Source organism: Vanessa tameamea, chromosome Z, assembly GCF_037043105.1.
Source record: "Vanessa tameamea isolate UH-Manoa-2023 chromosome Z, ilVanTame1 primary haplotype, whole genome shotgun sequence".
Lineage (NCBI taxonomy): Eukaryota > Metazoa > Arthropoda > Insecta > Lepidoptera > Nymphalidae > Vanessa > Vanessa tameamea.
In genome coordinates, this window is record NC_087341.1 from 2,547,495 (window position 1) to 2,560,945 (window position 13,451).

A 13,451-nucleotide genomic window follows, 5' to 3' on the forward strand; every position below is an offset into this window, starting at 1 on the left:
ATTGAGTTTTGGTTTTACATATGTATATATATGAGCTCTATTGAATAGTTTCAAATCTCAGTACGCTTTCTGCGTTAGTTATTAAAAAATTATGTCGTTTATGATTCATCCAAATTCCATTTTTTTCATATTCGTTTCATATTAAATTGCACATCAGACAATAACAATACGAGTTATAATTAATTGAGTGCATTTAGTAATCAAGTTTTATACAAATGATCAGTGTTAACAGTTACAATGTTGTGTTACCTAAACTTTAAACTACATTATTTATTCAAATTATCTAAAACTTTTTTATTTCTGCATATATATCATATTAACACTGTATTGAACGCAAAAACAAAAATCTTGCATTATTTATTTATTTTAAATTCCGAACGTGGAACTGAGCAACAAAGTTTGCGCTAAACAACGCCACGTATCATAAATAATTATCCAAATCCCACATACTCGTGACGGTGTGCAAGCGTTTGCCTAAGCAAAAGGCAGACCGAATACGCAACTAATTAAATTTTAGTAAAAGCTTTTACATAATTTATCGGATCGTTCAGTATTACCTAAAATTTACGTTCTTAACATTATTTTAAGCAAATAATAAAAAATATATTTTTTTAATTAGTACTTAATCATAGCTTGACGCGCTTAATTAAATATAGCGTTGAAAAGAGAAAGCGCTGCAGATAAATAAGTTACTACTGTTTATTTAGAATAGTATTAAAATGAAGCCAATAATTATATCTATTTTAAATTTGTAATACGTAAAAGGAAAAAGATATGTTTGAAAGATGTAGACATAACACAATTAAACATATTTACGTAAGAAATAAGTCTAAAATTATTAAATACAAAAATATTAAAGCAAAAATAAGTAACGTTATTCGCACACTACAGATTTGTTATTATAAAACCTTTCATCGATTTAAGTATGACGTTAAAATAAGTGTGTTACGAAATAGTTTTCATTAATTAATAAATCTGCTATGTGCGGTTAAAGTTACGGAGTGCTTAGAGTTGATAGAGATCAACATTATTAGATTTGCAGACCGAAGAACGGCGTATGTTGAGGCCGCTCTTCTCCGCGGATCAAACGTGTGTGAAACTGGCGTGAACCGCGTCCTCTTGGGAGATCTGGGTTCCCGCGGGGAAATACTGAAACGATAAAAAATATTCTCTCATTATAAAATCATATATAGTCATGTACTCGATACTAAACGCTGATTAGGAGATGAATGCAGAAATACGGTTCCTTTCTAACTTTACGATTTTTTATGAGAATAAATTTTTTTAACTATAACCACGTTTACTGAAAATAATATAATATTGCGCTTATATTGATTATTATAAAAGAATTTGAAAAAAAAAAAACGAAAAATTAAGTATAACTCTCAATTCGCAATTGAGTTCATTCTTCATAGGGTGTTCGCTTCTAGAATGAAATCTTGCAATCGCCGTCAAATGACCACAATTATTTTTGTGATAAAAATGTCTTAATCATTTTAAGGCCAAATCATCAAATCAATCAATCAAACATAAATGTATTACATCTTTTGCTTTTGAGCGTTACTAATAAACTACAGTCGACTAGACTTATATTAGATAGTAAAAATAACAAAAGGTATACGAATGAATTGATTTGCCTCCTCAAACCCAATAATAAAAAACTAAACCGTGATATATTATCACGGTTTAGTACCACATAAATGGATCATAGGAACAAACATTGTAATTAAATGTGTAGCTTAACACTTTTTCACACAAGTGTCACAGGGACAGGTGCGGGGCGCAGGTGCGGGGGTGCAGGGGCGCGATGCAGGACACAACGGCAGGCCGACCGATTTTAATGAACCGATTTACGTTGTTACGTTTATCCACGCGTTCTGAATTTTGATGTCGAACAGAATGGAAAATACTTTTAAAATGTCCTGTTAAATCTTTAAAGATGTTCATGCTAGTTTGGCTACACATTGAAATAAATACAGGTAAAAAGAGCTATCTTAACAAAGGATTAATGAACATCATGATTAAACAGACGTCACATGTTACATATAAAACGCCACATTAGCCATCCATGGACGTGAACGGGTTATATTTGAACTTACTATTATGTTGTAAACGCTTAAAACATCTTCCGATGCCTAGTGTCCAATAATTCTCTTCCTAGGAGGAAGTCATTGTACTGAGATTATAAAAATATATTACAATTAGATTATATCAATGTTAAACGAACACGAACGACGCTAAAAATATATAAGTACTAAGAAAAGAACATTACAATTTAAACTCGACTAGTTTCACAAATACTATAGCCATCTCTCTTATGTATAAGAATTAAATAGATAACATGTGTTTCGTTATATCACTTTTATATAAAGATGAGTTAATAAAGTAAATAATTTACACTGACCCCAGTGAAAGCAGCTCCATTCCACCCGAGTCTGTCCTGATCGCGTTGCGGTGTTCGTTGCGGAGTTTTTCTCTCATGCGACGCGAGTCTCGCCTTCGCACGCAGCGCAGCTCTCAGCGGGACGTTAGCTCTTGCCGCTTCAGCGCGTCCATGTTGGCAGAATTCTAATAAAGCGACACCGAGAGCTAATGCCAATCCAGCAACTAGGACGTAAAATATGCCAGCAACCTGAGATAGTGTCATTTCCGCAATTATTGTCTCCTGAAAGTAAAATGTAATATGTTAAAGAAAAAATCGTCATCTTCAAATATACTTTAATGAAATACTAGTAACACACATCACATCACTAGATCATAATACTATTGAGATAAAGATTTAATTACTAATTTAACTTTAAAGTTCAATTAGTAATGGCTTGGTTACCAGTACGATATTTATTAAGTATATCGAAAAAATAAAGATCTCCTATTGGACAGTTCAAAAATAGTATTATCTACATACGTGTCCAATAAATAAGGCTGCTTTCACAAATTGATCTTGTTAAAATATTGTATTAATATTAGTATCGATACTTGGTATTTATTATACTGGTTCCCTAATGACAAGTTTTATTATTCGATACCAATAAATCGTCGTGACCGAAGAATAATAACGGATCTACAACAACTTAACTGCATAATTCAATGCTTTAACATTTATTATAGCTATTCTGATGAAAGTACTGACTGACGTCGTTAATTATTTATATATAATGGTTTTTAAATAAAATTCAAACAAATATTGCTGGTGAGTAAGAAAAAATATTCCACTTCCTTGAAGAAAAATTAATAAAAAACAAATTTGTAAAAAGAACTATTAAGTCGGTAAGTGTGAAAATATAAAAGCAATATTAAAACCTGAATTGAAGCAATGAATTGATACCGATGTAATACCGGGCTATGAAAGGGGCTAGAATAGAGTCACCCTTTATGACGGTCAATGAAACAGGAAATCTTTTCCAAAGTTTTTTAACGTGAGCGAGCGAGCCGAAAAGGAACATGTGTTTATCGGTATGTATATCGATTGCCTCGTCAGTCTAGTGGCTATAAGGGCGCAGAATCCAAGGTTCTGGGTTCAAGTTCAGTTGGTACAATAAAAAGTAACTATGTTTTTTTCGCAGTCAACCTGGAGTCCGGAGTTTGATGTGTCTACACTTCCATGCCTCGGAAAGAAATTAAATCTTTCCAGACATGTAATGATGTCCCATTAGATTATGAGTTTGAGAGTGTGTGTGCACGTACACTAGTGCACTATGATATGCCCTGCGTAGTTGGTCGGTTAGCTTTGACATTGGCCGCCGTCGCCGGAATCGGTCACGACGATATTATTATTAATAGGCATACAATAATATATTGCTCAAAAATATCTTACTATGGAATTTCATATATCATATTGGCGGTATTTAATTTAACTAAGTCTTCCATTACTTTTATTTGTTTATTAGTTGATCAATATAAAAAGATAGACAAAAAATAAAAATGAATTATAATTGAAAATCAGCGTTGGGTTCTTGGAACCCAACTTGTAAGCTGAATGAATCTGTTTAGGACAGGACTATCATTGTTTGTTTTCTTGTAGATTAAGTAATACATATAATATATTCTTTATTTTTGTTATTTCTTTTTTTCTATAATTTTTTTATACTTTTTTATAATTGTGTCCTAAATAAACGTTTCTTTCTTTATTTCATTCAAATAAGCATAATATCACAGGGATAACACCGAATTAAAAAAAATTAATAATAACAAGTATTTCTAATATAAAATAAAAAGTAAATTAAACATTAATTGGTAGCACTTAATCAATCCATCTGGGTGGGCAATATACATTTATCAATAATTTTTCTTCCGTCAATAATTATTTTGATCCGGTTTGATTAAGATAAGTTTAAAGCGGCAAGGAACATTACACCGTAATCACCAGTGTTTACGGCATACTTTTCAGTGTAAGAAATTAATTTCTGTTAGTAGAAATATGGACGATGCAAAACGAACGTTTCGAATAATGATTACAATTCAATCGTGTATTTTTAGTTTATATTTTATTTACAACGAGATCTATTAGAATTTACTCAGTTGGCTGAATTCCAAAAGCGATACTGAGCAAATCTCTCACTAGGTCATAAAAGTTCCTGCGACTCCACGTCATATCCGTGTGGCCGCCATTACTAGAGATCGTTTTTCAGCGATTGCATTATCCAAATAAATGGTTAAAACGAATGAACTTTAACCGAACTAAATTAAATTAAAACTCAATAATATATTACGATTTAATTATTTCAAATTAGATAAAATTATGAATATCTATTTTTAATTCAGTTTCTATAAACTTCAATCAAAAGGTTCAACAAGAATTATGGGCTAAATCGATTATTGTTTAAAAACAATTTGAGTAAACTTAATTGCAAATCTAACACGTAAAATATTAGTATTAATACAAGTTGTAATACCTCGCGTATGTCTCATAGATGGACGTGCATATATTGTTTTTTTTAAGTGAAGACTGTATTGTGTATTGTATATTTTAAAATAACTGATCACATATGATAAATTAATTAAAAACCATTTTTAATGTTGGTTCGCATTGAACTCGCGACTTTTGGTTTAGATCAAAATTTAATGTAAACTTAAACATTGACGACCTCCGTGGTCGAGTAGTGTGTACACCGGTTATCATTGCTATGTATATCTGAGATCCCGGGTTTGATTCCCGGCCGAGTCGATGTAGAAAAAGTTCATTAGTTTTCTCTGTTGTCTTGGGTCTAGGTGTTTGTGGTATCGTCGTTACATCTGATTTTCCATAACACGAGTGCTTTAGCTACTCACATTGGGATCAGAGTAATGTATGTTATGTTGTCCAATAAATATTTATTACTTAAACTGCGTAAAATGAAATGAAACACATACCTCATCTTTGACCAAATCGCAATCGGGTTTGTTTGTAGTTAGCAGCCATTTCTTCCATAACTTAGACAATGCGCCATCCCTCTTCAAACTGACAATTGCTATGTTTATACTCTCTCTGGAATAGATATTGATTATATTTATTTATGTTGAATGATAACATTTTTTTTTTTTTTATGTTGTTGTTTTAATGTTGTTTACACCTTTAAAGACGTATCACTTTGCATGTTACCCAAGTCAGATATTAATTTTAAATGCTTAGTGATAATGGTGTAAATTTTCCAATAAATAAAAAATAAATTATTCTTTCTCAATGATAAACCAAATTCTAAATAAAGATTTTAATTGAATTTTTTCGACATTTCATTATACTTTTCTTACTTCATACATAAAATTAAAAAATTAAAAAAATCCGGTTTCTGTTTCGAAAAAACAAAGGCGTATAAAATTTGTCGAATTCAGTTTTTAATTACGTATCTAATGCTCTTAAGAAATCCAGGATAGTGTGGAAAAGCAGCTAGCCGCACACAGCTGGGAGAAGAATCACGAGAATTCACTGCATCCAATAAAGTCCCTCGTGAACCGAGCCATCATAAAATCACAGCTGTACGTTATAAAATGTAAATTTTAACTTGTTGTTAAAAATCACGTTCGCAAATCGTGTACCATAAAAATGGGGTGGTATAAATTCGAAATGCAGAGCACCCACTTTCCCACTGACGTACCCCATGTAAATTTACGACTATTCAGTATTCAACCGGGAATTACCGCACAGAGGCGAGATTTAAGCTAGATAACGGGAACACCCTGTATAGCAGCTAGTTCGCGCGAGTGTGCGCGTCCTCCGATATCCGTATTATTGCGGCTCTTTTATTTTCCTCGTGCCACCCTGCCTCTAGAAATGGACTTTTACCAACCATTGAGTTTTTCCAATTTGATCCTTATACGATTTGTACACTCCTTCCGGTAATATTTCGAAGCTATTTCAGTGAACGGAGCCATAATTCAGTTTTCTGCTCGAAGACACGTTATAAACGGCTAAGCCGCTAGCGTGGAGCAAAAATCAGTGCTTGTTTTATACCCATTTGAGGTTTTCTATGGATTAAAAATCAATGAAATCGTTCACTAGCTCGCTTTTAATGTTCCATTATTGAACTTTGTTTTATTTTTGTGCACGCGATTTCAAGGAGGGGAAATGGTTGAATTTTATTTTTTGTTCGAAATAACCACAGGAATCGGCGCCAGTAAGTAAATTGCTTAGTTCCGATCAATTGGTATAAATGCTATGATCTGAAATTTACTCGAAAAAAAATACTCGAAATAGAATACAATTTATCTATGTAAATAAATATATAAATAAATAGTTTTCGCCTGTATTTTCGCCTCTCTGCCAGGAGTGAGGTGGGCTTAAGGTCTTTGTCCTCTTTTGTACCTCTGAAAACGTGTATGCAAATTACCCGGATTATCAGAAAAGTATTCAAGGCGTGAAAACTTGACAAAAAACACTTAGAAATATCAGTTATTGAAACTGTACTTCTAAGCTCCTAATAAAAAAATACGCGCGCACTGGGAAACATGAAATCTACAAGATGAATTTGCTCGCTAAGTCAATTATTTAACAATATTTATTATATTAAATACTAAATTAAATTGTGAATGTGAGTGATTGTTATAGTAGTGGTGAAAACGAAGAAATTATAATTATATTAATAATTATTCTTAGTTTATTGTATAATTAATTATTTGCGTGCAATTCAAAACTATTTTTAATTACGCCGAAGAAACAGAATTTCTAACGCGCGTACATAACATCTTAGTTAGGATTATTCTAGAGGCTAATATCTAAATTGCTTTAGAAAACTATCTCATATAACTTGTAAATAATATTTAATTTATTATATTCAAGTAACAGAACCTCCAAGCATGCGTTTTATCTTCTCTCAGCACTGAGGTTATTACTTCCTAAATAAGTTTGTATCAAACAAAATGTTATTCGAAACTTATTTTACTTTGTTTCAGATGAAGTTAGTTTCACGCTGTTGCTGAGAAAAGAAAAATAACGGAGTACATTTTTTTCTTTACGTTTTCGCTTTCTTGGACTTGAATCGGAGGGAATGCGTATCAATTTGTTCATTCGAATATTACGAAGCAGTGAAGTTGAGGCTTAAAAAGTTATATCTAATTATTATTAAAATCGTTTTTGTTATATTTTAAATAAAAATGTTTTTCCATGTGTGAATGATGAAATGATTATTTATAACGAAGTATTTTGATACAATCTGTATAGGACCTAGCGATCTATCTGACAGTATTGTGTTTATATCTTAACGCAAGCCGTAGTTTATTTCCCACGTTTTTACTAAAATATCTTGTAAAAACAATTATGATATTTTTTTTCTGTTTTAATTTTATACCATTCTTGTAATCCTTACAATGGTTATAGTTTCTCATCCCAATAAGATAAGTATACTTCTATTTAATTATTACGTTAATATTTTCTATTCACATTATGAAGAGGTGCGATTCAGTTGTAAAAATATTTTGATTACCATATTATTTTATTTCGATTATAGAGCTGATGCCATAGCATTGTCTGCTGTCAAATATTTATTAATTTAATTCGAATATATTGTTCATGTTAATTTTTCGAGAAAAAAATCTCCAAATGAAAGTCTATCTTAAAACAAAAACAAAAAAGCATTTAATAAAAAAAAAGCGTGAATACAGTTTACAATAAAATTTATTTTTAATGTTGTTACGAAATATTTAAACTCATTATTTTCCTATTTATTTATTTTATTTTAATATTATCATAACTGTTTTAGAAGTGAGATTATTAATACTTGTTTTGGTAATGATAATTACGTATGTATCCGTTGCCTAATATTGGCATGTCAATTGATGGACTATACTAGACAGTTCACTTGATAATTATTAATAACCCTTTTGGTACAATATTTCTTGATATTAAGTACTAATAGGATATATATCAATTAATTTTATAACTAGCGCTACGTCTCTTTCAATATTTTTAACGTAACCTTAAAAAGCATGTAGAATTAGCTTTTTGCGAATATGTTATTCATGTTTCACGGTAAGTACTGTTGAAATTTGTATTCTTTATATTTAATTTAAAACATATTACAAGTGAACTATGTTCTTTAAAGAGTAAATATATTTAACCCCAATTAATTCAATCTATCAATCTACAAAATTATAGTAGAAAATGAGACGTATTTAAGTAATGAATTAGAAGATTTCATTGGCTTCGCGGTTACACCTGCTTTAATCTAGACTCTTGTATTTTATAAAAAAAAATACACGAGAACTGAGATACACTTACTGTGATTAATCTAAAAAAATTATCATGATTTTCGTCGTCGAACATTTGTTTTAACCATAAACAAATCGCTTGAAAAACTCACTGTAACTACTGAATGTTGATGAACGTTTCGAAGGTTCAATCGTTTTAAAATAGTAGCCGGTGAAAAAATATATGCACTCGGTGACAAAGTTCGCTTTGACCGTTCGCCCGGAGAATATTGGACGTGAGAGTCCACTAGATAAGCCATGGGTTCAAAAACTCTCAGCTTTCAAACCGATGGAGCTACGGATATTAAGCCAGCCACTGTTGATGGAATCACGTTTGGAAGGGTCCGAGCTATCGTGGACCTACAATGAGTGCAAATATACTACTCGTGATATCCGATGAAAACACACAGATATTTATCATTATACCATTGAAGTACAAAAGATTCTATTCACTTTGTATAATATACTTACAGATATTGTTTCGTCCTAACAGTTAGAATGTTTCTATGTTGAACTTTGTTTAATCATGTGTTTAGAAATTCAATACAGCTAGTATAATATATTGAACCAATAAGACATTGATGAACAATGATACGTTCAACGTACGTTCAAAATTAATTGTTGTACCTCAATAAACAAATTGAGCTGAGATATCGTAAGTTAGAATACACAAGCTAATGAAGGCGATGGGTTCCAATAGCAAATACAATTGTTATAATATATATATATGTTGTCGTCGTCACGCCCTGTTACACAGGGCGAAGGTAGGACAGAAACTAGTTATTAATAAAAGGAACCTTTTTTCATAGGATTTAAGGTTCACAATTAAAATAAACTAGGTATATATTTTTTTTACTTTACCTTAATGCTGATCCCTTGGTAGTGGCTATACCGAAATTGATGAGTTTGTATCTACAAGCTCTCGACACTGAACAGTCGTTGTCCATATTTTGCATATACGATCCATCAGACACCTCCACGTCTCTCACCATGCTATTCACACGTAGATTCTGAAAATTTAACTTCGTAACACTAACGAAACCATATGTTTTCAACAGTAAAGCTATTATCTAAGAAAGACGTATGTCGTAACGCAAAAAATAAACTAAATCTTGAAATGTCACAAATGTAACGTAATTACGCTTATATTTTACGTTACAATATGTAAAATTAGCTAGTACCGTTAGATTATATAATGTCGAAAAATTGTGAACAGTAATATCGACTAGGTTAGGTTAGATTTTAATGTACCGAAAAATAATGCGTTCAATTGTGAGCAGTATGTTACAGGTCGCAAATTTTTGACAGTTTACAATATCGCGGAATAGATTATAATCTAACAATATCTATTATTTAAAGTGACAGTAAGCATCAAAATATCGTATCAAAATTTGGTTTCCAAAGTTCTACGAATAGATCGTTTATTTGTATATATTATTTTATCGTTTACAGCAATAATAGATTAGCGAGGTGCGAAATATGTGGAATGATGTTTAGTGGAAGATACAATTAAATATAATCAACAAATTTTTATATTTTTCATTCATCTTATGATTTAAGTATTATAGAAAAATTAAATTTAAAAATTTTTAACACATAGTAAAAATTTGCAATACATCGAATTTTTTCTCACAATCGCCGTGGCATCGCTTCGCTATTGTATACTCGCAGTTTTACCTGTATCATTAAATTTTGATTCTTACTTCAGTTTGCACTCTCGTCTCGTAGTGAAGGGGTGGCACTGCGATTCTCTCGACAATGAGATAGGCGGCCAGGTTCGCGGTATACGAACATACAAGCACGAGAGCAAAGAACCACCAGACCGTGCCCACAATCCTACCGGACAAAGACCTAAAAGGAACAAAATTAATAATGTCACATCGTGCACGGTTCTGTTTTCAAACAATAGACAGTCCATTCGAGTAATCGGTTATTTATAATTAATAAATAAGCAGTAGTCTTATATTTGTAATACTTATTGTAATTGGAGGATGAGGAAGGCAAGTAATAAATTAAATTTAAATAAATTTTTGGACAACATAACATACATTACTCTGATCCCAATGTAAGTAACTAAAGCACTTGTGTTATGGAAATCAGAAGTAACGACGGCACCACAAACAACCAGACCCAAGACAACATAGAAAACTAATGAACTTTTTCTACATCGACTCGGCCGGGAATCGAACCCGGGACCTCGGAGTGGCGTACCCATGAAAACCGGCGTACACACTATTCGACCAAGGAGGTCGTCATCAAGTAATGTGTATGCATGTCTAATATACAGTATATTTTAATGAAAAGATGCAGTGTCGTGATATGCATAAAAGTTTTTAGTTCAAAAATGCATAGAAATATTAATGAATTTCTCCAACACTTGATCCAAATTCCTATTTTGTAATATTGCCCACAATTAACAAGCTCAAAATAAATATACTATATTTCACATTTATTATTTTCACATAAACATGTTATATTTTTTTTTTTTTTTAAATCGTAAATATTAAGGAAATTAGTTCAACTATAATAATCTTCATATCATTGTATCTTTTATATTGTTGGAGCCTTTAAGTTTTTATCGCTACCGATTAAATAAAAAAACAAAAAAATTGAAACAAAATAAGCGTAAGTTTTATTTATATTATGATAAAGCTGGATGTTATAATATACTTTGTATGGTTCAACGCGTTCACTTTAGAAACTACACAACTTATTTGAATAATTATTTTTGTGTTAGATAGTCGATTTATTGAAGACGGTTAGGTAAGATACTTCTTGCTACCCTTAGGGCAGGGGCAATAACCATAAACGTCAACCTTTCTAGGAAACTGTAGGCAAATACTCATCAATTGTATGAAACGATATTATTAATCGTTCGAATGACTGCGATTAATAGAACTGAATTAATAGACACGCCAACCGTAAATTTTAAACTATGAATACAATATGTATGTATACTAAGATATCCAAGACTATAAGCAAGGTATACAATTGGATAACTAAATCCTGAGCATATTTACATATATTCTCTATCTTTCCTTTTAATTATTTGGTCAATAAACTTATGTCAATAAATATGATTGTATATTTTAATATTTGAAATTGTTTGTATTGCTATTATATATAAAAAATCTATTATATAAAAATACAATCCTCATAGAGTTTTTAAGGACTGGTTGAACACAGGCATCTGTCTCTAAAAATTATGATATTCCTATCACATATTTAATGCGCCAATCAAAATGCAGTCGAAGAACTTTGCATTCTATAAAAACTTTTGCTTCAAGTTGTAGGAAAGTGAGCACTGCGAGTATGTAAGCACTCACTTAATCGATTTCGCTTCAACTAAATGTATTTGAAGTAAAACCAGCAGCGGAAGCGTTGAAGTGGAATGAATGCAAATGCATATCTCACCTTGGTACAACATCACTGCCTTGCTGCATGAATGATCCGAGCGAAAACCAGAAGGAATTCCAAATACTGAACTCGTTGTGTAAGATAATCTGGAAATATTCGATTTTTTAGTTCTGTTAGGTTTAAATGAAAAAAAAAATATAAAAGTTCTGCAACACGCGATACAAGTGAAACTAAATTTTGCCCGCGTCAGAAACTTTTAATTATAAAATGTTCCTTTTAACTGTGACTTTTTTACATCCAAATCGCGCCAAAAATATTTAGATTTCAAATCAAAAAGGTGCGTTTGTGAAATTGGTTTTGTCGTATAAAAACAAAATCGAAAAACATTGTTGATAAAATAATTAATCATGAAAAAAAAATGAGACTCAGGTTCTGGTTATGGCTTCTATTTAGAGTGACCTGCATATTATAAATTAATTTCATAATCTGCGTTCAAGGCCTGATTTAGCCTTGGAGGTTAGATTTTAGTAGCTATAACGAGAAAAAATAATTTGCGTTTTTCATGCTTGACGTTGTAGGAAAACATCGCGAGGAAACCATTAACCATTGGAGTAGCGAGGTAAAATAAACCCCAAACTTCTCCTCAAGGGGAGAGAAGGCTTTTGCCCAGCAGGGGATAAATTACATTTACTTACTTAACTGAAGAGATTTAATTGATTTATTGTTTGTATTCTCCACTATATAAAACAATAGATCTTTATTGAAAATATTAGAAATGACTGCAACTCAAACGACAAAATATAGACCACCTTGACAGGTGGAAGTTGATCTCGTCATATTCGCTTATACAAGAATAAGAAACTAATCAATTAAACTTGGGTTGCAAGACGATATCACAGATACAAAATTAAAAAAAAAAAAGTCATCTTTTCTTCCTCAATTACCTCATTTGTATTGCTTATTGGTTGCTCCAAGTGCGAATCCGTGATGGAAACTGAGCGCCACTCGTGTGGTGAAAACCTCGACACCAAGAATAGAACAATACTGACAGCAAAGAAGCTGAAGAGTACGCAGAGCTAAAACATTAATTGGGTGTTTAAAATGATAAATGTTACCAAAACTTGGATGACTGCTCGAATAATTATCAAAACATGTCTGTTCTATATGCACATTAATAATATCGTGTATTCGTTTTTAAATAAATAAGATCTTCTATCTGATAAATATGATGTTTTGCTGATAAATTTCGAGCTGTTTTAACTGAGGCTACTGTGAAAAATGTATTTTAGTGTACAAATGTGGATGTAAATATAGATTTACTCGGTATTTCTTCACTCTCACAGTCCGGAACTGGAAGGAGATCAGGCGTAAAACCAATGCAGTTTCACGATTACTTTTCAAGGTATTAATGTACAATAACTGTAGACTGCTAATTT

General features: G+C 31.6%; 1 protein-coding gene across 1 annotated transcript in view; it reads right to left on the bottom strand.

Annotated features, from left to right (window-relative positions):
• Nucleotides 1–866: 866 nt before the first annotated feature.
• The window catches only part of LOC113403891 (glutamate receptor 1-like), a 125,200-nt gene continuing 112,615 nt past the window's right edge, over nt 867–13,451 (bottom strand). Inside the window, exons 12-18 of the mRNA XM_026644518.2 lie at nt 12,960–13,091; nt 12,073–12,161; nt 10,362–10,509; nt 9,520–9,668; nt 5,350–5,464; nt 2,405–2,665; nt 867–1,149 (exon numbers count right to left, since the gene is read on the bottom strand). Of these exons, the coding sequence (XP_026500303.1) occupies nt 1,084–1,149; nt 2,405–2,665; nt 5,350–5,464; nt 9,520–9,668; nt 10,362–10,509; nt 12,073–12,161; nt 12,960–13,091 (960 nt within the window). The 3' untranslated portion in view covers nt 867–1,083. The remainder of the gene's footprint in view (nt 1,150–2,404; nt 2,666–5,349; nt 5,465–9,519; nt 9,669–10,361; nt 10,510–12,072; nt 12,162–12,959; nt 13,092–13,451) is intronic.